A 26969-nucleotide genomic window follows, 5' to 3' on the forward strand; every position below is an offset into this window, starting at 1 on the left:
CATATTTTTACAGCATTTGCAAGTAGATTCTATTAGAGAATTCTGGAAATATTATAAATTTCAAATTTCCACTGGGTTGAAGTAATGTTAGGGAAAAGAGAGGATTCTTCCTCCATTGTTTCACTTTGCCTTAGGCAACTATTTGTCACAAGTCATGGAGGTGAGATATTGTATGATGAACCATCAGTCTGAGTAAGTACAACCATTCTTAAGTTCTAAAGGAAAATGATTCAATAGGGGCCCTAGCCTTGGTGTGTTTGAATGTCCTTGTATGTTTGATGTTTAGACCCCAGGAYGAATTTCTTCATGAAAAGGGTTGTTAAGCTTCGGAATGGACTGCCCAGGGAGATGGTGTTCAAGAAACAACTGGACATGGCACTTGGTGCTATGGTCTAGCTCACGAGGTGGTGATYAGTCAAAAGTTAGACTTGATGATCTTGGAGGTCTTTTCCAGCCTAAATGATTCTGTGAAGCTGTGGGGATATTACAGGTTCACAGGATAATTCAGATTGTCAGAGTCTTCAGAAGGTCTCTAGTCCAGCCTCTTGAACAAAGCAAGGGCAGCTGTGGTCAGACAAAGTTGTGCAGGGCTTTATCCAGTAGGAATCTCAAAGGCTGGCTCTGTGCCTGACTCTTGGTGAAAAATTTTTTTCCAATTCCAGACTGAATCTCTCATTTCAATTTTTTTCTTGTCYTTCCCTCCATGCACATTGAGCACCCTGCTCAATCATCCTGATAATCTCCCCATAGGTACTGGCTGCTGCTGTTACATCTCCCCCCAAAGCCATCTCTTGTGCAGGCTGAACAAGTCTCATTCCCTCAGCCATTCTCACTCACAGGACAAATTCTCCAGCCCTGCGGCATCTAAGTGGCTCTGCTGAACTTGCTGTCATTTACTGTTCTGGGGCCTAAACCAGTGCAGTATTCCAGATGTGATCTGAGCAGCTCTSTGGAAGCACTGCTGGCTCCCGAGCAGCTTGCAGCCTGGCAAGGCCCCTGCTACAGCCTGAATGCATCTTCATGGTGTAGGTGAAAAGTGACGTAGCATGTGCATTGCAGTGAGATAGGGTTTAGATTAAACATGGAAAAAATAATTCTCATGTGAGAACAACCAAACATTTTGAGTAAACTCACTGAAGATATTGGAGTCTGTCACTGAAGGTTTTCTACAAACATCTTCCAGGAATGATGTAGGAGTAGGTTATCAYGCTTGGGAAGGAAAAAGGTCTAGATGTTCATGTGAGATCAGTTCAAGTTCTGTGGTTTCACAATAGAACAGGAACAAAAGATTCCAACRTTTTCCTTGTAATTATTATTATCTGTTTGAGTTAACATTGCATGAAATAATTATGCTTATATGAATGAACATAGCACTACATACCATAAGCTGTAGAAATGAAAACAGAGGAAAATATTTAAGCATATGTTATCACCATTTCTCTTCTGTATTCCATTTCAATCTGAAGTATTAAAGTTCAGCACTCATGCAAGGCTTGCTTAGCAATATCCTTTCTCACAGTTAGTGATACTGTTTTCATCTTTGATTATTTTTATATCATTCTCAATATAATTTTCATTTCATGTGGCATAWAAAGTGATACTGTATCACTGAAAGTTGAAAGAAGAAATGTCTGAGGCAACTGGCTATCCTAGAAATGACCACTTACAGTTCTTCACTGTTTCTCTTCATGGACTACTTTTTAAAGACTTATTTCAGACTCATATTGGTTATATTGTCATTTTATTAAATCTTCTTTGAGTTAATAACCTGTAATGCAGTGAGCATGATTTAAATTTTACTCATGATTATAATAAAGAGTACAAATATCATAGTGATCAARTAAAAGCAAGTTACATACTGGGCTTCTGGATGACTGTATGATGACCATATTTTAAATTTTTTATTACAAAGCAATAAATAAAATTTATTAACATTTTTATTAGAAATTAGGAGCAATARCTCTTGTCATTTGTGTCCATTTAAGTAACAGACTTTAGATTATTTAGCACTAGTATTTGTATCAAAAATAGAATGTATTCTATGTAGGAGTGAAAATTCATGGAATTTGCCTCTGAAGAAGCRGAAATCTGCCCTGGAAAGATTTCTTCCTCATAGGGCCAACCAAAACTCAAATCAAAAGATTTCTGTCTTTTTGGGTGTATGTCTGTTTGTATGTTCTGGTTCATTTAGCAAGTATCTTTTAGGTGTAGTGAGGACCAGGGTCTCTACGGCTTCCACAGCTTGCTTGAAATACATGCATTAGTAGTTGTGTTTCTGTAAACATTAACTGCAAGTGGAATATAAGAATAAAAATTAGTTTAACACTTCATTACTTCCTCGAGTAATGAAGTTTTTAGAGTGCTTTAGTTTGGAAAAACGTTGATAGACATTCTTTCTGCTATACTTCCCAGAAACACTTAAATGTAACTATGTACGACAACCTTCCTATTTGCCTTTTGTTTAAAAGGGACAAATGAATTAACAAAATATATAATTTCTGCATTTGGGGATATAATAAACTTGTGTGCTTTGGACAAAATCTTGAGAACTTTAAGGCTAAAGACATAATTCTCTACTTAAGTAGGTGTTGTAGAATTGTCTGTGAATGAATAATCATGCTGAACATGTATATTCACTAAATATTTTTGTTTGCTTRATGATTTTTTTTTTCCTGAGCATTCTGTTGATCATACAGAAAAAGTGAATAATTCACATGAAGTATTAACACAGAATCCTATTAAAATACAAACCGAAACAAGTAGGAAGYTCAGGATGCATTCTCTATTTGTGCATCTATTCATGCAGAATTTAGGCRAGTTGCTTATTTAGTTACAAATTAAGGCAAGTAAGGCAGAAATTAGCATGTGAGATTAATCCAATGAAACACAGACAATATCTGTACTAAAGCAAAATAGAAAAAAAACAAAAGAAAAGGTGCTGTTACTGCTTTGTGTTGCTGTCTGATCTCTTGTAACTGGTATCTATAATTGTGTATAAATGAGAGACTGTTAGCACTGTAAATATGCTTTTCCTCTCTGACATGTTTCCTGCCTGTTGCTTGGTTACCAGTACTTTGCCACACATACGTACAAGGTATTAGCTCATTCTTCTGTCTTCACTCTTTGAGCTTTAGTGAGGAGATACATGATCAAAATTCATTATTTTCTCTGCCTTTAGCTATTAAGGGTTAAATGAGTTGTCATCCTAGGAGATTTACAAGTGGTTATGCATAATGTATTAATTTCATGTGGAAAAATGGGCTGTTCCACTATATATGTAGGAGTCTTTCAGGGTAGTTGTTATTTTTAAAAAAATTAGGTTTMGGGKTTTTTTTTCTGTTTTTAGAAAATWAAATTCTTTAGTAGTTGCAATGAAACAGCTGAATGACTTACCATAAACTGTCACCATGACCTTTCCCAGTGATGAGGATCTTTGCCATTTCCCCTCTGACTTATCCACTGTATATTGTTAGTGTCAGGATCACTACAGAATGACATACAGTATTTTAAGTATTTCTGTCATGTCTGTCACCATGGTACCTGGTAGCTTTTGACTAAGTAGATTGAGGGGGTAAAGAATGCAGGTTAATATATGTTATTATATTTATTTAACTGCCTCATTTTAATTTTCCCCCATATTTTCATGCATCTTGTGACTCCAATAGGAGACAAAGRAGGGAAGCATCTCCTTCCCCAGTAGCATGGACTGCTTAAAAAATGTGTCTAAAAGTCACTTTAACTTTTAATCTCAAAACATTARTAATTTTGATTATTCTTTTTGAATCCTTTTCATTCACAAAGTAGTTTGGTACTAAAAAGTCAAATAGTWTAACATTTCTACAACGATTGCAAATATTTCTTCTTATATATTTTAATTAGCCATTAGGGAATGAGAGTATGTCTTCATTAATGGAACTGGAAGCAGGTATTGATTTGGAGCTTTATGGCTATCTATGCAAGTATTGACAACTGCTGTTCTTTAATTGCTGTTGTTTATTCAATTATAAACAAAAGGATTGCTTACTACTAATGCTATATCAGTGTACTATTTTTATCATATTAAATTTTGAGGGGGTTATGCTTAAAAAAATGGTGCAGACTTTCTAAACGAACTAGGTTAACCCTATTTAATAAAAACAATAAGATAAAAAAMCCCTCAGAAATAGTAGCTTGAGATGAAATAAAARCAATAAGATAAAAAAACCCTCAGAAATAGTGCTTGAGATGAATTTAGCTTTTATTTAGAGTTCCTTACTGTGCAGTTCTTAGAAATCCCAAAATGCTGTCTCCAGTGGAACAGTGAAAGACAGAACGCAGCTTTAAAGGATGTCMAGTCAGCAGAGTGAAGAGCAGTTGGCCTGAAGGCAGGGCAGAGGCTGACATCGACATGAAGGTGTCTTTCTTTTCTCCAGCTCCTCAATTTAGTTTCAGTATTCTCATTTGTGTTCAGGTAAACACTTGACTGAAATTTTGATCTTAATGGAATTGGAGAAATGGAACTTCATGTTGTAATTTTGATATTAATTTTTAGCGCTAGCTTTATCTTGAGRCTTTTGAACACATTTGCGTGTTTATGAGTGATCATGTTTATGAGTGACTGTATCTAAAGATACAGATAGAGCAAGCCTTGTCTGTGCTACTCTGGTATTTTTAAAATGTTTCCTGGTGAATTTGTATTACCCAAACTTGGTATTTTGTATGTGTCTGAGTATYAGTGAAATTCCCTGGTAGTAGATTTAGTTTTTATCTTTTGACATGGTCTATATATCAGAGGCTCCTTATAAAGACTAAAGTAGAGAGATTTAAAATTAAACACTCCCTTCTGCAGCCATGAACATCAACGTCAATGATGATAATAACGGAAATAATCAGTGCTATTTCCTCTATCCCTTTTACAAGCTGAAAAAAAAATCTATGCCACTAATTTATTTATATAATGAATTTTGCAAAGTAGTTTACTAGGTGCAGTAGTACAGATAATCCTTTAAATATCATTATAGATTAAAGGACAGATTCTACTACCTTCATTCATATTAAGTTATGCCCTATTTTGCAAGCATTTCTTTTGGTTTTTGTAGGGCTACTGTAAGGGTAAAATTCCACTGAAGTAGAACCYGTTTCCCCTGATTTACTTGTATAGTTTTGAATTCATTGTACTGTTTCATGCTCTCTCATTTAAGTATTTCTGTATAATTAATAAAAGTGTGAGTTTCTTAGAAAATATAATAATTTCATTTTTTGAAGTTGCCTTGCAGCTTGTTTCCGTTCTCTTTTCCCCTAATAGATACACTGTTTCTTCATTTACGTGTTGAGGAATAGATTATGTATGTCAAAAAGCCTTGACAGTAAAAGTGTCTGAAATGGGGAGGGTTATTAGACAGTCAGGTATCAACTGTAAATCAGTCATGTAGGGCAATAATAGCACATTTTCTAGCTCTTCTCACCATATTTTATTCATTATTTGTTGTATTAAAACATCCGTATGCTTCACAGTAGGATTCACTGGAAGGTAAATTCCTTTCTCTGAAGACCTTATAAACTATGCATTCAGAAATGTAATATGCTAAATTTCCTACCAAATTCAGCTTGTAACTAAGAAACATAATGTATAAAAACTAGAGTAGACAGTAAATGGGAATTAAGGAGTCAGGAAAAAATCAGTTGTTTTTCTGTGATTTAAATGAAAATTTTGTGAAGGCTTTATGGCTTTCTGACTTTCATGCATTAATGATTTCATTTTGGAAAGTTATTAACATGAATCAGAGCACATGAAAGACTGTGTAGTCAGTCCTAGGTTTGACAATGACAATGAATTCTTTAGTAAGTCTCTGAGATAATATCCTGAAAACAAAAAGGATCTCTTCTGAAAGTTCTTCTTAAAAATRGGTTTTTCCATGGGCAGGGACACTACTCTAGTTTATTTTCTTTACAGTTTGTTTATACATATACTTTTCTCTGTTCCTGGCTTTCTTGAGTTGGACAGTTGTCTCTCTGTGCTGTTACTGGTTTAGACTTACAGATTTGTGGGTTGCTCTGCTGGTTGATGCATTTTATTTTAATGAATAAGAGGATGAGTTTTAATTGTCATTCMTTTGATAAACACATTCAAGTGCTTATCTTTACATGGTGAGTTTTAATCACAAAATATGGACTTTGGTATGTTCAAAAGCTTCACCTGCTGTTACATTAAATTAGAATTTGTCACATAGAGCAAAAGTTATGGGTAGTTAGACAAATGGTGTATCTCATAAACCATATTTTCTTAAGAATAAGTCTTGTAAGTAAAAAAAATAAATATGTCCCAAAACATTTTTTAAATGTATTTTCTCATGGGCTTAATGTTACATTTTTGTGTGATCAGTTATAATTTGATGGTTAACTACCCTTGYGATTTAGCCATTACATCATTTAGGAAAACAGAACCACTTCATTCCTTTTGCTAATGGTTGTCCAGCTCAATTTCTGATTATCAGTACAAGAAATACCAAGGCTTTTCAATTCAAATATAGGAAACAGTGGATTTTTCTTCTTTTAACGTTGATATGTTTATAGATATACTGATACATGGATTCTTGGTGAGTGTAAGCTACATGTTTTGCTGAGACAAAGTCAGTGCAGAGGAAATGAYAGAATTATTCCTGTGGTTGAAACTGAAGAGAGTTATTGCAGATGKAGTACAGTCTTGGTAATTTGTGTTTGAGACTACAGTTAGTAGAACAGGTAGCATCAAGGGAATTACTCAAGAAATTCACGTTACTGTAGTAAAAGTGAAATGTGCTATCTAGGATTTTTCAAGAGAGAGAAATCTAAAAAGCTGAAATACAAGATTTACTTAGAAGATGGGCAGGGATGGTTTGTAATACCTGTGTCTTCCTGTAGGAAATGAGCTTTGCATCCTTTTTTTGCTTTTTTTGACGAATTAAAATTCAGAGATGTTTGCTCACCTCTACCCTTTGTTTTGTACAGATTAGAATTTAAAATTAAACTAGTGCTGTGTAGCCAGCTATGACTGATTCTCTTGAAAAGAGGGATCTCTCTGGCGGTTTTCTTTTAACACCTGTTTGGTTAATGAAATTATGTCCTTGAAGTCCTGAGTGTGGTCAGTGAGGCCACTGGACCTGTAGACGTGGAACACGCTTAAAAAGGAATACAGTACAGAAAGATGGCTGTCTTTAGCAAATATTGTGAGAAGTTTCTGGTGTTTGAAGAGTTGGTAGTCCTTGTAATACAGACTTCATCAGGGAAGCTTTGTAAGTATTAGGGCAAGATTATTGTGTTACAGCACAAGCACTTTACAGTACTTTGAGTTATAAATAGCTTTATCCATGCATAGCCACGTCACTTCTGCAGTAACATAAATTGCATATCATGCACTTTAACTTAGCTACTAAAAAACATGGTATTTTAATAAGGATTTTTCAGATGTGGAGCATTTGTACTATGAAAGTGAAATACTTCAGGGTACACTGTTTTGAGAATATGTCATCCTTTTAGAAAAAGTGTCTGTGCCAGCCTACACATAGATAGTTAGACCTGTTTAATAATTGCTTTCTCCCGTGAGCCTCCTTGGCACTGAAATAAAAACCAGTGTGGTTAACCCTCATTAAAACAAATAGATTAATTKCGTATTAAAATTAAAGACCTTTTAATCATCCAGCTTCACACTATTTAGAAAACTGTTCAATTATTAAAAGGCTGTTGTAATTTAATGGACTAGAAAGACACTGCACTTCGTGAAATTAGATGTAGTGCCCTGGTTTTTCTTGATACTAAGATTATTCACCTTGATTTCTTGAAGTATCTAAACTTTCATCTTATTTCTGGATAACAATTTTAAATCTTAAATTTAACCCATAAGCTTTGAAAATTAAAGTAATTTTTCTGTAAAGTTTTCATAAAARTAATGGTGAGTATTTTCATGAGTGTAAGTCTTGCAACTTCATGAGCAATGCTTTTTGTGAAATAGTAGTGCACTGTGCTTAATTTCTCTCATTTATCTGAAATTTTCCAGAAAAGCACTTACATGCAAAGTAATTTTTTTATGGATTAAAAAGTCTTTTCTTTAAATTGAAGATTAGAATTAGTGAGACCAAGAGAAAGGTTTGGGTTTTTTATCTTTCTACACAATAAATCTCTCTAGTACCAAGCTGATATCACAACTATGTATGTATTTCTTTTAAAGAACACTGATTACACAGTTCCAGTTTGCAAAGAAATTCAATGATTCTACCGAGGAGGACATTTCCTGAGATTTCTGTTGGTAAAGACATGCTGCATTTTCACTCTAAAAGTCATGGGTGTCCTTTAAACAAAACATRTGTTATCTGCAAACTTCACATCATGACATTTCTCTAACTAGAGACAGATTAGTTTTTTTGCTTAAAATTACTGGGCTGATTTTTCTTTTAATTGTATTTAATATGTTTAAAATCAATGTGGTCACCCATCTGATATTTATGTTCTGATTACATAAGAAAAAATATCATTATTTGTAGTTTGAATGCAGGGAAGATGGTTTATGTAGTGCTTTGCAGATGGAAATGGTACATTTTCWTTAAGATTAGTAGCTACTGTTTTTAAAGCTTTTTTTGTAGCAGTGCTCTCCTTGCAATGTTTCTTAATTCCTTTTTCATCCCCTTCATCCTTGGACAAACATCCAAATTTTCAAATTCCAGTCCGTGGCTACTCTGACCCAATTTTGTCAGAAAGATATATTCTGAAATATTTATATCTCTCTCACTGACAATTCATAAGTTAATGCTTCCCTGTCAGGCTGAGGAAAAAGTTTTTGAAAGAGAGAAGTGATTGCCAATAATTCTGCTGTTGTGTTTGCTGACCTCATCACATGCAGGATACATGCAAGCTGATTTTTCACTTGTGCTTTGATGTTACAAAGCTTCAGCTTTGTAAATATTCTGTATGCTTTCTTAGGAAAAAATTGTAATCTGAATAATATGCTCAAAGCAAATGGGTTTTTAAATATTAGCAATTAATACTCTTTTCAGATATGCATTTGTAAGTAATTGAGCTTGTTGCAATTTTGTTTCTTCAGTTTTAGACACTCAATTGTAGGACCTCAAGTCAGGCTCTGCTCTTGAATGGAGCTTGTGTTCTGCTTTGCCCTAGTTTATCATTTCACTGCTTCTGACAGCATTTATCCATTTTTTTTCTGCTGTGCCAGCTCTCAGACTTCTTAGAATCTGCTTGCAAAAATGACAGAAAGTTTAATTGACAAACAAAAAAGCAGTGCTTTTCTGATGGTTTAACWAAGTGATTCAGCTCAGTAAGGATTCAGCACAAAGGAGGATTTGCAGCTGTGCATTTAGGGCCTGAGCAAGAGGAGGCGTGAGTGGGAGAGCCCCCAGAGCCAGSCGAAGGGACAAGGAGGATGGTTACAGAGCTGTGGTGTGGAGGGAAGGRGGGATGAGTGGGACACATCTTTCTGCCATGACTGAGCAGAAGATTCTGCGCCAGGAGCTCAGTGCTTACAAGTTCTGTCTGTATGGTGGCCACTGCTATGCTGAACACTGCAATTTATATACTTACTCTACGTATTAAGGATGACAGCATAGATTAAAAAACCTTCTGCCATAAATGTCACACATAAATATTTATGGTATGGGAAGTTAACTGTTATTTTTTAGAATGGAAATGTAGGATCATAGGTAGAGCCRTGTAATTCGTAAATGAAGTGGTCCAAATTTTTGCTGGTAGCCAGAGGTAAAATTTGCCTAAATATTTGATATTGTCTGATTGCTTCCTTCATGTTTTGCTTAAAAAAATGCCTTTATCTGCCTAAGAATGCTCTTTAAAGATAACAGAGCTGAGAAATAGAGATTGGTTAGAGAACAAATGTCTGGGAATTTGTTTAGCTGTGGAAATGAAACTTCTGGACTGATTGAACAATGATTTAGTTAAGTAGATCCTTGTACATTTTTATGCTCTTCTAAATGCAGCTGTCTTGAAGAAACATCTTACTCATTTTAAAATAAGGTTTTTAAAAAAATGATACTGTTTATTAATTTCAATTTCTTAAATTTCTTGGTTTTCACTTTCAACTATGTGTTTATTTTGAATGTTACTCTTTTAATTCCAGATTTTCTTTTGTGTTTTCGTTTTATATATATTTGGCTGTCAGGAACTAGATGGTTTTTAACCTTTATTGAAACTTTCATTGTATTCCTGCAGCTAAGCAGGTGTTTCAAAAGAGACCAAAAATTATTAGTAATAGTTTTGGTTTTTGTATTAACTTGAATAAAATATTACAAAATACACACTTGCAAAAGGAGATGGAACACATTACAAAGAGTTCTAATATATAATTGGTAGTTTTATTCCTGTCCTTAATTTGTGACTTTTTGCTTGTTAAATACTTCACAGATCTTTCATATTAGTTATATATTAATTTTTGTTTTTTTAGTATCTGCCAATGAGTGTTATAAGTTACAGCAGAAACATGCAAGTAAGAAACATGTTTCCAAGTAGAGTAGTGAGCCCTTATTGATGGTAGATTTATGTACAAAGTATGTTAACATGAAGAAACTGTGATACAGCACATTTTTTACTTCAGGCTAGAAAAAAAAGGTTGCATTTACTTTTTGCCTTTGACAATTTTCAGTATTTCATAAGAAATTACTAGAATAACCTGTAGAGTTTTCCATACATGAAAAAGACCATCACAGTTATTTAGAGAGGCTGTCCTTAGGAACTAAACGCTAATGGCCCACAGGGAGAAGAAATCAAGTGTCATGGACAAGGTTGGTTGTTGTAGTCTCAGACTGTGAAGTTCAGATTTCTCTTCTCAAAATTAATTTCTCTTTGACTGTCACTTCAGTGACAAAAGTATGTAAAATAAATTCTCTGATCCCTATTAATTTTTCATGCTTCTCTCCAAGGACATAGTAMCCTGAGATCAAAACTCCCATTTTAACAGATACACTAGTTCTCTTCTGTTATGCCTTAATTTTAGATGAAAATCATAGCTTATACTTAGATGTCATATGCTTCAGGAATAGAAATAAATGCTGGTAAAATGCTAGATTTCAATGGATTCTATTTAACAATGTAAGTATTTTTTTAAGTAAACCCAAGTCACTACTCTTGTTTTCTCAATAAAACACAAGGCACTAATACTGCATTCAGCAACTGATAGAATGAAAAATACATTGTGAGTTTTTACATTGAAAGAACCCTCTGTTCTTTCTATTTCTGGGGATGTAAAACATTCGTACATGTGGCARTCTTATTTGGGCTGGTGATAGACCAAAGTATTAGTTACTTTTATTTACATCTTAATCATTGAATTTGTAGGCACTTGCACAAAAAGTGCTATTTCTTGCTCTCCTGCAACTACAAAGTGTGTCAGTACCTGTACAGAGAGACAAATTAAAAACGTATCAGTACACAATTACCTGGTGAACCTTTATTACAGGGATATTCATTACCAGATTTTTGGGGCTACATTCTCTTAAGTGTTTAAAGTCCAAAAAGAATCCCAGGAAGATCACAGCAGATAAGTTGAAACCATGTTCCTGAAGTAGCACTTTTGGACTGGAAGTTTGATCTTGACTGTATCTGCTCTTCATAATCTTCTTCTCATAAGAAAAGTGGCCTCTATTGCYCATAGAGAACCCCAAAGAAGATTAAAGGAGTAAACAAGCCGCAAAATGCAYGTACTGTCTATTTCCAGCTGTTCTTTCTCTAATCTCATGAATGTGTCCCATTGAAAAGCTATTCAAACAGAGAATAAGCCCTTATCATTGCAGCAGGCATGGGATTTGTATCTTCTTATCTCAGATGGATGAGACTACTGCTTCCTGCTTTCAAAGAAAGGAGGTGAATTGAATGATTTCATCTGCTATGTTGTATTCACATTGGTCACTGTTTTATTTCCATTACCAGGTTAAAAGCAATAGCAGAGGTAGCTACTTTTGTAAATACCCATCCAGACAGCAAAAGGTTCTGAAATGCTCACTGGGAATATGCTACAATACTGAATTAAGCAGCTGTACAGGGTGCTGCTTTGACCTTTCAGTAGCAGTGAGAACATTTAGGAAAACACTGCAGTAGCCCATGTGAACAACTRCCAGGCTGGGCAGTTCATGTATGAAGATGTCTGGTTTATGAAAGACGTTTCCTGTGAACAGATTCAAAGACAGCTGAATGCAGTCATTGGTCTGGTACAAGAACCTCAAAGATAGCAAAGGAAGCCTGAAAACACTATGTAGATAGAGGAGACTTCCTTTTTTTTCTTTTGGTTAGCCTCTTACAAAGGTGTTTTGACTATGCCTGCCCTGTAAAATTTATGGTCACGGTTCTGGGCTCACAGAAGCATGAATAAATGTATCATTGATGGATGCCAGACTGCACTGTGAAATCAAGTTTGCAGTTTCCAGTATGAACTTGGCCATGTGACTTCTTACAGACATGTAGCACCTCATGCAATAGCTTTTTTCATTACTTATTTATGGACATGGAAGGAGCAAAATGAATCTACAGTCCAGATAAGTGCATTGTAGAGAAACTGCCCAGAGGGGTTTTTTTTTGAGAGAGGAACACTTTCTGAAAGTTTGGAAGAAAAGCTCAGTATAGAGTCATGTTTTTATGATTAAATCAGGTGATACATGCTTTTTTACCTTGTGCTATTACTGTCAAGTAAACTAAAATTACTTATAACTTAAAGTTCGCCTAGCAGGTTTGTCTTCCTATTTATTTGAAACATGTAGAATCTATATGCTTGATTCTCAGGAGATACCTGGTGTCAGAAGCTGGAGGAAGCAAATTGATTTACTATAACCAGTGAAATTTTATTCAGCCTGAATGAGAAACATTTTATTACACATTTTAAATTTGTCGTCTCTAATTGTAGAAAAACCATAAAAGAAGATAGTATAATCAGTGTCACATTTCTCTTTGTATTTAACATTATCAAATACGCTGGGTTATGCTGTCTCTATGTAGTCAGTGAACTAGCATGAGTGTGTCTAGCATGTATGTATAGTACTCTCCAGCTGACAGTCATTTTCATGTTCATTTACAGCAGCATTGTACAGAGGATATAACATTTCTCATTATACCAAAGTGATGGGACTCAAGTCATGAATCTGGCTCTTCCCTAAAGACATCTCATTCATCTGGTAACCAYGTTCACTTTACATGTTTTCATCAAAGGTACTTCCCTTATATCACAGAAGCAAAAAAGTCCCTTTTTAATATTTAATTACTGAAATTGGTGTTAATTGACCTATTGAACTATACATCCATACTTCCATACATCCTGTGATAATTAAAAATCAATATTATTATTCAGAACAAAAAATTTGCCAAAAGGGTCCTTGGTTGTTTGTTTTTGTTAAGGGTTGTTCGAAGCAACCACCACCTTCAACAGCACCTGGGGATTCCTTCTGCTCAGCCCAGAGACCCTGGGGTCTGTCCAGCYCAGACTGATGGGTGGGGCCGTTCCTTTCCCACTGGCAGTTTCAGCCAATAGTGAGGAGAAGTCTGGCTTTACACTAGACTGGATATTCTATCTCCTTTTAATTATTCTGCTTAGAAAGTCTCACAGTGAAATGCTGGAATGAAAAACACRAAGATTGCTCATGAATTCAGTAGGTGGTGGCATTTTCCCGTGTTTCCTAGTGTGCATTTTGACAGTCAAGGAGAGAGAGCTTGTTTCTAAGATGATCAATTGCCAAACAGTTTTACATTCTTCTGAACTTAATAAATTCAAGTGACAATGATAATATTTTTCAAAATTATATTTTAAATATGAATTATTTTCATCCTGTATGGCTTAATTTTTATAGAACCACAGAGGTGTATGTCTTTTCAGTAGTTAAGGGTGTGTGTGTTTGCTTTTCTTTACCTTTTTCATAGGTGCAGTACTGATAAATTACTGATRCATTATTAATTGTGGATGTTGTGCTGCTGTACAGTGTAATAAAAAACATTTTCCAAAGCACAGCAATCTATTCATCACTAAGTACAATAGTATGACAGCCCCATTGTACCTTACTTTCTCCTGACATTAGTTCAGAAAGTTTCCCCACCATGACCTTTGAGAGTGTAGGAATAGTTAAGTTTTAGTTTGAGATATGTCTAGAAGTATGTGACCTTTCCAAATTCTGTTTTTTCCCTAATCCCTCCAATGGTTGCTAATTCTTAGTTCTGAGTCACCCATCAAAACCAGCTTTGCAGTATGTCTCGTTTCTTCAGTGACTCATCATGGATTCAGTGTAAGGTAAGGGAGCTGCAGCCAGCAGGTTAGAGCAGCTCACCTCTCAAAACCAAATCTGAATAAAATGCAAGTGAGCTTTGACATATTTTTAATTGGATTTTTAGAGAACCCTTGATACTCCCATAGGTAATATAAAATTTAATTATTGTAGTAGTTAAAATCACCTCAATAGACTTTATTTTCTTTTACTTGCAGATCTTTAGTTGATTTTTTTTCCCAGTGTGGTGTGGAATCCAGTGGTGATCCACTGTCACAGTCTCATGTTGCTTTCATCACTTTTTCAGGACCCCAGGGTTCCCATAGGACCCATGGCTGAAAACCGTGAATACAGAGTTCTCTGAGTGATGGAATGGATAAAAATGTGTTTATTTGAATTGAAACTCAGCCTTGAAATTTAATTTTTATTTTCTTATACTTAAATCTCACTTTTTATATACATAGTTTGATTGATAAATTATTCTGATCTTCATATTGTCACTTTTTGTTAATGAATTGAACCTCTGCTCTATTCTGAGTATTTTTCAGTCAGTGTGACAAAGTACTCTCCTCTGAGAGGGCTCAGATACTTAACTGCAGTTTCCTATTGTATTGTCAAACTGAAGAGCCTGTAGAAGTTTGTATAGGAAATACTCATTTCACTGTCACTTCTATGTCTTTGAAAACACATACAAAAATGTATTGTGGAAGAGAAATAGACATCAGGGAGCTTGTTTTCCTATAAATCTCTTCATGGTATTACTGAACAGGTTTGTTGTACCTCTGAATAATTTTAATCCTGTCCCTTGAAAATTTAAAGGTGCTCAATGAGAATGCAATACTCCAGAAGTCTTTGTGGTTTGATGTTTGTTTGAAGATATGGGGATCAATGTCTTTATTCACCTCTGAAAGAATTAAAAGCCTAGCTTTGGTGTTTAAAATCAATTTTGAAAAATGTAGAACCTTTCGTAAAACACCTGCATTTTTTATTTGCCCTTAGCAAAGGCAAGATGTGTGATGTGAAAAATGCAAGCCAAAATTAGTTCCTCCCTTGAAGAGCTGTGGAATGTTGTAAAACAACCTGTTTTAAAGTTGAACTCCACTGCTTGATTTTTTAGAATCTGAGTGATTAATTAACTAGGCCATCGCCCATTCAAACCTTTTATCCTTTTTTGCTGCAGCAGCCAAAATCTTTTGGTGATTCTGAAATGATAAATATCAGGCTTCAGCAGGAACATGTGGTTTTGGTGATAGCAGCACTGGCAACAAATACTGGTGTTAGATCTTAGCACTTGTATGTAGGTCTTAAGGTGCTTTAGAAAGAACAGTTAAGTCTGTAAACAGGCTGTATTTTACAAATATGGGAATTGGCACTGTAGTACCATATATAGTTTTCTTGGTTGCAGTGGAGAGAGGTTTCTTCCTTTCCATCCTGTCCCAGAACATTCACAGTTAAAAACATTGTTCCCATTTTTGGGTTGACCTTCAGAAGTGTTAACTGAAGCCTGTAGAAAAAGTTTCTCTGGACCTGAAAAAGAGTTGGCATCTCTGAAGGCTGCATGTGTTAGTCTACCAGCTGAGGCCTAAGTGACCTTGTTGTCATCCTAAAAATTTGTTTGATTCTGATTCTTTTCTGAATCAGGCTCTGAAGCTTAAAAGCAAAATGAGCAAAGGTATTTTACAAATGCTCATTAAAAAAAAGTGCTGACGAAAAGCAGAAGAGATATTAAAATCCTGAATGTATGTTTAGAGAAAAGGTCATTCATTTTTCATCTGTGGGAAAACACACACAAGAGCAGTATCTTGGTGAATGCTTTTTCTCTTATTCTATGAACATAGTTATTTTTCTTTTTTTATATACATATCATCAAGACTTGTAGTTGTTAAACATCTTTTACCTATTCTAAGCACATTTTCATTGTCTGGTAATCCTTGCTCTGAGATTGCTAACTGAGCAAAATTAATGTGCCTAATAAGGCAAGGCTGACTGAAAGTATTAAAAGGGGGCGGGGGAGGAAGAAAAAAAGATAAGCATTTTGAAACTCCTGTATACAAAAGAAAAATGTTGTAACCTTTTGTTTTGAAATACATACTCAGAATTAAATCAAACACTGAGAATAATGTGTGATAAATGTCATGGATATTTCTGTGCACAGTGAAATAGTAATGCAATTTGAAAAGGCAGAGCAGAGAGTAAAGAGTACTTTCTGCATGATTCACAGATCAATTCCTGCTAAAGTTAAAAATTCATTGATTAGGGCCTGCTTATTATGTTCCGTCTCTAGAGGGACTTAAAATCATGATCAGAAATCTGGAAGAATAGATTTAAACAAGGTTAAAAGATAAAATAAACCCCACAAACAGGGCTAGAACAAGCAGGGTCGTAGATGAATGAACAGGCAGGGGACACTTTACCATGACATTAAAATAAATCATGATGTAATGTCCTGGAGGGCCAAAGTTGTGCAAGCTTTTTTTTTTTTTTTTTTTTAATTCTATAGAAATAGATTATAGAAAATAACCTGCAAATAAACCACAGAAAGCAAATCTAGTGAATAGCTGTGATACAGATCATTTTTCAATTTAGCCATCTTAATATTACCAGGTATGGTCTTCAGTGTATGTCTTAAATGTATGTCTTAAAACTAGAATTTTTATATTGCTATGGTGCTATTTAATAGTGTGTCAATACTGTGATGGAAAATAGAATCTTCAAATGAATATGTAAAAATCAACATTAAACTGCACTTTTCAATTTTCTGCTCTTTCAATACAGAAGATCATTAAATAAAAATCAATACTTTTGCATTTTTCAGACCTTTGAAAAACAGTGGTAAATACATAACCCAGATGGTATTTGTCATCCAGARAACTGTAATTCTCCATTCTGTACAATTCTTGTTTCTTAATTTGTGGGAGAGCTGAAGGGCTTGTCACTACCATACAAGGAGAACTTGCATAAGAAGGCTACGGGATTTGTTGCTAAGGGGCTTTGTAAGCTATAGAATGTAGAATGTTCAACACAAAAGCACAGGAGCAGAGGTTAGCATGAGGAGTACTTGAGCTAACCTAATCTTTGTTTATTTATGATAAATTTGATAGAAAAACCTTCAAGGTACCTGATAAAAAGACGAGCAGAAGCTTGTATGTGGCTACAATTTCCTTTAAACATGGCACAAAGAATTGTAGTTAGTAAGTAAATACTTCTTTTCTTCACTTTGCAGAACAACCCTTAATTTCTTCTAATATGGTATTTGAAACTTTGCATTGTCCATTCCTCTGTAGCAATGGCAAAACTCCACTGTACATAATCATAACTTTTTAAAAAAGCACATTTTAATTTGGACCAAGAATGCAGTGGCTTTCTAAGCCTTTGATAAGGCAAATCCAGTATGCTGTTTGCTTGTGTTTCTCATCCCAGGTGAATATTTACCAATCTGCTGTTGGTTTTAATTTGATCTTCAGAACTCTCTGATAAGTCAATCCACTACTATCTTTGGAGAATTGTGAGTAACTTACACACACAAAGAAATGTTTTCCAAGCTCTTGCATGCTTATAGAATTGGAGCTTTACTAATTGTAAATTAGTAATTTGTAATTCTTGTAATTTGATTAACATTTCAGAAGAAAATCCTTCTGTCTTGTTTTCTGAAGCTACTGCTCTTTTTTTTTTGTTTCATTAAGCAAAAAAAATCTTGCAAGCTCATCTTAGTACTATGACTTGTCATATCTTGCAGAACCCCTCATAAATGTAAGAAAGCCAAGCCTCATACTCACTGTATCAAACTGTTTGAATATTTTTAGTCCTGCACATTTGTGTATAATTTATGAATACTTTTGAAAGATAGTCCCATAGACAGAGCATAATGTACCACCTACATGAATAGTGAATTGTGCCTTAGGGAAGAATGGTACTAAATTGGATTTGATGATAATAAAAATAGTCAGAACAGTGTCATAAAGAATATTTATTAATCATATAATCTTTGCTGTAAATCTTCTGTCACATAAAGACTAAGGATTTTTTTTTGTTATCAAATTCTAATAATGCAAGGGGTGTCAAATAGTGTATGTACTTAACCATTCAAAATTAAGACTGGCTTTAAATGCTTTAAATGGAAGCTTGAATAATCAACTATCAAATATATTGTAAACTTTTAGGATTTGTCCGCTATAAAAATTGAAGGGAAGAGAGAGAGAGGGAAGTTTTCTGGTGTTTAAGTGGCATGTAAGGACTACAAATAGGAGATCTTTTTCCTCTGCTTGTGTCAGTTAATGGTTATTATTGCAATTAAAAACTAACAAGCTGGTTAAAATAAAGTATTTATTAAGTTTGTTCATATGTTTGCTCTAAGATTACTGTCGTGGGAGTTTTGGCATTCTTTTTTTTTTAAATAGATTTTTTTGTGGGTGGAGGCTCAATGTGGAATAAAGAGGACTTATTTTATATATTCCTGCATGTTCTGGACAAGTAAGCTATGTAATGAATTTTGAAGTTCTCAGATCAAATATTTTGACAACCTACTTACAGAAAACAGGAGTAATCCTAGTGTAAATTTCTGCAATGTAACTACTCTTGGCTACCTAAGAGTGGTTTATATCTAACTGCATGACAGGTATAAAAGTTCTCTTAGATGGAAAAGTGCAAGAATAAATCCGGACTAATGAATATAGTGGTGTTCTCGCCTTCGAGATACAATGCAGCAATATATTTGTGTGCACTGTTTACACAGGAGGTATAATGAACAAGAAATCTAATAAGCAATAATTGGGAGGAACTTTCCTTCAGCAGGACGAGGTGAAGAACCTGGGCCAGTGAGTGCCATTCTGCAATTTAGCAAAAGATATTAACGTGCAGATTCTTTTGTTCTTCCTTGTAGCTAGGATGGCATGAGGTATCCAAACAACAGTAGCAGTTTCACTGTGGTTTTGAAACAGGCATATTTTAAACTTCAATTAGGAAGAGCTTTCAGGTTCCTGACAGAATTGAGAAAGAGCCATCTACCAAAAAAATTGGCGGGGTAGAGCACTCTACCAAGTTTAGGCCAATAACGGAGTTTTGAATCTAGGCTTTCTAATAGCCACTAATCTAGATAGCATTTGGTGGTTTAAAAGCTCATTTGGTTTTACATAGTAGGACAATTGTTATATTTGGATTGGGAAACACTGTAAAAATTGTGTGTAATTTAGAAAAAAATAAAACCTTCCTAATAAACAGCAGAATTTTTGTCATCCATTATGGGATATATTTTTAGCTACTCAAAATATCAAACCTTAGCAGGATAGGATGATGAATTACTTGGAAGCTGTATGGTCTAAAGTATGAATGAAGGGTGCTGTTTCAGCTTAAACCTCACTTCTGTATAAAACTGAACTGTTCATCCAAGCTCTCATTTTGCTTTCAAAGTGATTATGTGAGCCTGCAGGTACTGTCTGCCCCAAGGTCTCAAGGCAGTAATTTTGCTTATGAAAATGCATAGGAGTGCATCCCTCCCCCCCCTCTTCCTCATCCTCCAACGCCCATTCTCTGTGGCTGCCACACGGTGGTTCCTGTCAATAGGCAGGGTGAACTGGGGATCTTGTGGGATGACTGGCTTTCATTCTGATTGAGTGGTGTTCCTCTTGGATTCTTTTCTTTTCATGATGTCTCTCCTCACAAGCCAGGATATAGGAGTACCTTGTGCCAGCAAATGTAAATGGTTTTCTCTTTTGAGATCTGCAGTTTGATGTTATGCAAATCTTACTTTGTGGGTGGGAACCTTCCATTTCTTCATTTCTTCCAGTGTTGAATTTCAGTGTTGCTTCCTGCTGTGGATATGTGCTTACTGTTATTAGTTGCTTATGTGGTATTGGAGAAAACAGGATCTCCACAAAGGTCAGATCATTCCTTCCCTTAACCTGACAGTCTGTGAGGATTGCAAACTCTTCTGTTAGGCTACTGTTTCCTCTCTTGGATCCAGGCTTATCAAAATAGATGAGTTCTCTCCCTTTTGCCCAAAGAAGTTTGCTCTCCCTACCCCTAGGAAGAATCACAAATTTCATTGGTCTCATGTATTTATTTAGTAATTAAGCTTCATTTTTATTATTAAGTTATGAGCAATCTTTTTCTTTTTTTTTTTCAGCCTTCATGAATGATACTGCTCAAAAAACAACATGCTCCGTGGATTTATATATTTTGTGTAATATTGCAAGCTGGCTGCAGTGACATTTAAAAATCACTAAGTATGTTATAAATTAGTGGCCTGAAAAAAATGACACTAGAAAATGTCAGAAAGCATCAGGAAAAATGTAAATATTTAAGGTGACTAGCTTAAACTTAATGAAAAGTTTAAGCTTAACCTATGGGGAAATCAGTAACTTTAACCTTAAATATAGTTTTATTGTTTATTCAGTAAAAAAGTGAATAATGGAGGAGATGGGATTGGTACTTATGAATAAGCAGCTCTGTAGTTGAGTGAAATTTTCAATGTATTTTTTTGTTCAGTGCAGTTTCATTGATTTTTTGCAGCCTTCTGAAAAGCAATATATGAAAAGTGATAAGAAAAAGTGATAAGAAAAAGAAAATAGGGAAAAAATAGAAAACACAAACGTGCATTGACTTGAAAGAACACTTAGCTACTGATTAAAAATAAGTTTGTGAATTGCCGGCTTTTCTTCCTTCTTTTTCTTGCAGAAAGGCAATCAAGAGAAGGGCAGAGCCCTGTAAGTAAAAAACCCTAGCTATTTGCTTTAGTTTAGAGTTGGTTCTACTGAAGTAGATCCAAGGTGCATCTGGAGACACCTGAGCGAAGGCACCAGAATTTACTATATTATATGCTCCTTTCCCAAACATTTGCTTGACCTGCAACAGTTTATGTCTGAGGGACTTGCTGAGCCAGATGTGCAATCCTTGTGTTTAGAAATAGTTACCTATATCCCTCCTTGCTGGTTGTGCTGTCTGCACCATCTGGTGGCATGGAGTCTCACAACCCAGCTTCAAGTTACAAAGATTTGCCACTTTTCATTTGTTTCAAGTCTGTTACCTGCTGAATTCATTTGCTGCCTCTAGGTGAGAAGAAACAATGAAAGTTAGTCCTATACCCTTTTTGAATGGCTTTCATGTTTTTAGATCTGCGTCATGTTGCCTTGGCTCCCCTCCTTTGGCTTAAGGTACTAAATTGTTTCTGATCCAGAATCTGTTCTATGCCTTTTCTGTTACATTTTTTGGGCTTGGGAAAGCAAGACTGCACAATATTCGAGGTAATACATGATAGTGGTGTAATGATGTTCTGTGTGTTCACTTCTGCTTTTTTAAGAGTTCCAAAGAGTTTGCTCCTTTGCACACTGTGCAGGACTGAGATTCTGATTCAGAATGGTGTTGGTCAGCTCTAAACTTTCTTTGAGAATTGCTGCATTTTGCTTTTTTGATATTGAGCTTCATTTGCCATTTTAAAATCTACTTTCTCAATCTTATGGAGTTCTTATGTCACTCTTCACAGCCTACATTCATCTGCACTAACACAAAAAGCTTGGTAGCATCAGAAAATTTTGTTACTTCATTTTCCTCTTTTTTTTCTCTTCTGTTTTAATTGAGAGAAGAGATCAAAAACAGCTACAATTCTAGAGAACTGCACTGGTTGTTTCTTCTAATGTAAAAATGGATAATTTACTCTTTTCTTCTTTTTAAGGCAATTATTTATTCAAATCAATCCTCCTCTTCTTTTTGCTGCTCTGAAGCCTTGGGTGAGAAAGGGAGTGGGATGTCAGTGAGAGCTTTTGGAAATGCATGTAAATTGTATGAACTAGATCCTACTTATGCACATGATATTTTGCTTCTTTCAAGAAGTTGTCTTAGATCACGCAGCAGAACTTCACATGCCATATTGACTCTTCCCCAAAAATAGCCATTAAATTCCTTACAGTTTCTACTTAATTTAACAATCACATTGAGCTGGTATTGCATTGTCTTTCCCAGTTTCCCTTTCACTGTTCCCAGTATTCTTGTGCTGTTATTTAGCTCTTTAATGCATTCCAATGCAGTCTTCAATGCATTCCAGTTTCTTCTGTCTTATTTCTTAGTCACCTGGCATTCATGCAGAAGCAAATGTGCTACTGTTTGTTTCTCTGAATCTCTCTCAGTATAATTTAATTTATTTGGTTTTCCTGACTCTGGTAAGCCTCTGCTTTAGCTTTTAATAAAAAAAAATAAAAAATGTTTGGGGGGGGATTTTTTTGAGTGTGGGTTTTTTTTCTTTTTGAACCATTGTGCATTTTGGCATTTGCTGTCTTCACCCTGCTCCTCACTTGAAAAATTAATATCTGTCCTTCATTTCAATAGGCTGCAGTTCCTCTCTGTTGAATTAGTTCTGTTCTTCCTGAACAGACACTCTTTTTTTACAGAGCCAGTGCTAGTTTCCAAAGATCCTTCCTTCTCACTCCTTTATCTGTGATACATTTTAAATTTTGAAGATATAATTTAGCCTTGATCAGATAATCCTGCTGTTTGGTCAGATTCACATATTTTTATTTTAAAGTGTGCCTAGTGTACTGCACAGTTGTGCTATGGAAATAATTTAGAATATTGGTCGTTTTGAATCTGGTTGCAAATATCCTTTATTGTCTGCAGTGCAGACTACAAATATCCTTGACATCAGTATCCTGTGGAGATAAGATGAAAGAGTTGAGGGATTTCAGCCTGGGGAAGAGAAAGCTCTGGGGAGACCTTATAGCCCCTTTCAGTACCTAAAGGGGGATAAAAGAGAGATAATGATTCAAAAAAGTGGATTTAGAGTATTGTATTTGCACTTGCAGCACTTCTTTACAGTCATGGAAATCTGAGAAGAATCATGTTAAATTCCTTGTTATTCTCCCCTCCAATGGGCAATTTCATCTCTGACTACAGAGTATTTTTTCTCTATCTTCAGTTTTATGTGACTGAGAGAGTTTTAAATTAACAAAATCACTCCACTGATATAATTTTTCCTACTGAAAACTGGTTTTCTTAATTTTTTTCTATTTTTAGACTTCAAGTTTTACAAACCAGAAAATATTTATTATAGATTACAGGTAGTATGTTTTTGAATCATCTATTCAATGAACAATTGTATGAAAAGATAATTGGGCTAATGAAAAAATTAAAGATACATTTTATTTAAATAAATTGATTTAGCTGTATGATATATTCAAGTAGCAGGAAAGCATAGTGGTTTAGATCTGCTGTTTTCATAATAATCTCACATTTTAAACAATAAACAATATTAAGGCTTGTTATGACTGTTACCAAAGACCGTGTGTGAGGTTTACGTGAATGCATTGTTTTCATCTACTCTGTGTTTGAAGGCCAAATGATACTGATGGGTAAAATAAAAATTATTCACGTGAAGAAAAGTATTTTTTTTATGTTGAAAGGAACTCAGAGTTATTGCAAGAGGTTTGATTACTATTCATGGCATAAAAGGAGGTTATTTTCAGGCTAAAGCAATTTGTGAAAAGATAATTGGTTAGACTAACATTCTCATTGACCTACTTTGCATTAAATATGCTACTGTGAATTGTAGTTTTGCTTTTCCATCTGAAAGGCATGCTTTGTTAACTTATTTAAAGAGCCTAATTAAACTACAGTTTAAGTCATACCCTTTAATTTGGCGATACAGTATCAAACTGAGGATCTGTCATTACCCACTTTATGAGTGTGGAGAATCATAAACCAGTTCTTGATCCCAGTGTATTTTCCTGAAGAAACCTTAAATTGCAGTCAAAGAAGCAACTTCTTAAGCTTTCTCTTACTCTATACCTTTGGCCATCATCTTGCATCCATAATCTTTCAAGTTTCCTCTGTCACAGACCTTAATGATTTTTTTTTTGAGTTACTGGAATTCTTGTATTTTTTTTCAGTAAATAAATAAAAAGATCTGCCTTTTGTAATGCAGTATGGTGACGCAATAAAAATACCATGTTTCAAGCAAAATGGTAATCCAACATCCCTTATAGTAAGAGAAAGTTTCTGCTCGCTTGATAGAATGCAATAGGGTAGAAAATGCTGTAATTAAGATCATGTATTTAACTTAATTAGACCTATTTAAGCCGTTTCTTTTAATTCAGGTCCTTCTTGCATATGAATTGGAATTTGGGGTTTGATGCTTTATTTTGATGATATGCTGGAGGAGGGACTAGTTCAAGGAAGAGAGACAATATAGATACCAGACAACTGGAAGTCTTTATTTAGATTGTATAAAGTGATTTTTTTAATGTATCCATAATCAGTTTTTAGAAATATGTGCATTTTGGTAAGAGAAAGACTATCTACAGAACTTTCAAAGCTGTTCATTAGAAATTAATTCTGTGAATACTGTGTGTATTCCTAGTATGTTGTCCAAACTGGACTTCTGAATGAAAATTTTGCATGCTGACATGGCATCTAACACTTCATCATTCAGTTTTGTATTTGTTGTCCCTTTTTAGTACTGTTTTGCAATAAGCGATTAAAAGTTCTATAGAGCTTTGGCTAGAATAAGTTTAATATTGTGAATACAAGCAGCATTACATAAAAATTTGTTGAAGAGGTGAGATTTATTAATTGAATTTATGTCTTTAGGGTTGGAAAACTTGTTATTCTTGTTTTAAAGAAATATATTTTTATTTTGTTTCTTTAGGAGATTCCTTTACCCAGTTTCGATTTGCTGATGAAAAAGAGTGGGATAAAGAAAGTATATGCCATAAGCAGGTAACAGAATTGTCATTCAAATGATTTCATAAAGATAAGTATCTGGGACAGAATATCTAGGCAGTGGTGCCTTCGGCAATGAATTGTTAGTACAATAATAGCACTCTTTATTCTGTATATTTTTGTCAGCCTTTCTCTAATGCTGGAGGCTCTTGTCCTTGGGCCTTGTCCTTTTTTTTTTTCTCCTGAAGACTAATCAAAGCAGCAGGCTACGTTTTTAAGTAATGTTGGGAGGAAAGAACAAGAAAGCCCTCCAGTGAAAATATGGGACTGTCTCTTTGCTTTACTGACATAGGTATTCAGCCTTCCTTTTTCAGCTGTGTTCAAGAGATAATGTTTAATAAAATAACTGTAACAAAACCTGTTATTATATTGACCTGTTAGTATATTCATGTATTGGACTATGAAGTATTCTAGTTCCTTCAAATTAACAGTTCACATACTCTGGTTGAAACTTCATGCCCTAAATAATTAGGGCACTGACTACATTATTTGTGTATGAGTTCCTTATGCTTGAATGAAAAGGAGCAGAGCAAGAGAAGTCTCCTGTTTTCTCTATCAGGATACCTTAAAGTGTCTTAATCTCTGCAGCTGTCTTCCTCATGCAAGTCATTTAAATTTTTGCAAAATACATACTTCTGTCTTCAGGCTTTTCTTAAAATTGCTGTGAAACTCAGCTTGAGTGTTTCTTGTTGCATCCATATGTATTCAACTTTTTAAGATTTGCTGTTTATTTTCTAAAATATTACAACAATTATTCCCTGGGAAGTGTTATTTAAAGGTACTTTAGAGTTGCAAAGTCAAATTAAAATAAGGAAATACATCCAAATGTAGCATTTATTTAGACCAACACCTGTTTGCTTCAGTGGAACAGTCTTTCAGTGACTATTTTTTCTTATCAATTCCTCTGCTCCTAGGGTGAAGGATGATGTCAGTATCCCAAATATTAATGTCTTCATAATTTCCTCAGAGGCTTGTGATTACAGCATTTAGGTGATTAAAACACATTCATTAATTCCTGAATGGCTAAAGCCATTGTGAGCAGACAGAAGCCACATATTGTCACCATTTCCTTTCCTTTGATTGCTTATATAATCCTGTCCCAGATGATTTCATAGCATTATCTAAATTTTTCACATTGTCTCTTGTCTTCAGCCTTCTCTTTTTTGTTTCTCACCCATCCTTGTTTTCCCTGAAAGCTAGATCCAAGTCAACTTTTCATCCTAGATATCATTTGCAAAATTCCTGGCCTTTGCCTCTTAGCTTACCTCTTTCTAGTTCTTTGCCTGTCTACACATTATATACAGGTTTTGAGAATTTTAGACTGAAGTAAATTGATTATGAGGAAACAGAATAAAGCAGAAAAGAAATAACAATAATTGCAGAATGATTAGATATTTCTCCTTCCCTGTCTTTTGTAGAAAGCAATGGCAAAGCATCRATTTCTAATGTGGAATGGGAATGTCACAGTGGCATCAACAATTAAAAAAACAGTTTATAAAGAATACTATTTTTACAACATATAGATTAATATTGGTTCCATTGCATATTGGTAAAGTGAAATAAAATGTTTCAAAAATGGTCTATAATTGAAAAAGCAAACTGGTATAAGTTGTTTGGATTTTTCAGTAAAATCTGGCAATTCCAACAACAAAGTATGCCTCAACTTTGTTTTTAAACAAGTGACTATATGTGCCATGAAGTGTTCATAATTTATTAAATACTGTTTTGATCCCTTTGCTTTTTATTAAAATACCACTTTTAGAGAAATCTCTACTTAGATATCAAATTCCTTTTTCTATTATGTTACTTCCCAAATTCCTCTTTTCCTTCATCCTCAGCCTTTCCTCCTCTTCCCTATCTCCACTTTTTAACTTTCATTTGCAATGTTCATTCATGTTAATATTTTTGCAAGTATACATAGCTCTTCCAAAATGCACTTAAATGTTATTCAATTATACATTTTAGAATTTTTTGTGTTACCAGATTCATATAATTTCCTTGTCTTTTGCAAGTGTGCAGAAGCCATATTTGATCATTAGTATCGTTCAAAAA

At 34.6% G+C, this 26969-nt stretch overlaps 1 protein-coding gene across 1 annotated transcript in view; it reads left to right on the forward strand.

Annotated features, from left to right (window-relative positions):
• Positions 1–26969, forward strand: part of AVEN (apoptosis and caspase activation inhibitor) — a gene marked incomplete at its 5' end in the record, with an annotated part of 83069 nt that overhangs the window by 50897 nt on the left and 5203 nt on the right. Inside the window, one exon of the mRNA XM_057375079.1 lies at positions 24844–24914. Within this exon, the coding sequence (XP_057231062.1) occupies positions 24844–24914 (71 nt within the window). The remainder of the gene's footprint in view (positions 1–24843; positions 24915–26969) is intronic.

This window comes from Malurus melanocephalus, unplaced genomic scaffold (assembly GCF_030028575.1).
Source record: "Malurus melanocephalus ecotype Western Australia unplaced genomic scaffold, MMel_1.1 scaffold_238, whole genome shotgun sequence".
Taxonomy (NCBI): Eukaryota; Metazoa; Chordata; class Aves; order Passeriformes; family Maluridae; genus Malurus; species Malurus melanocephalus.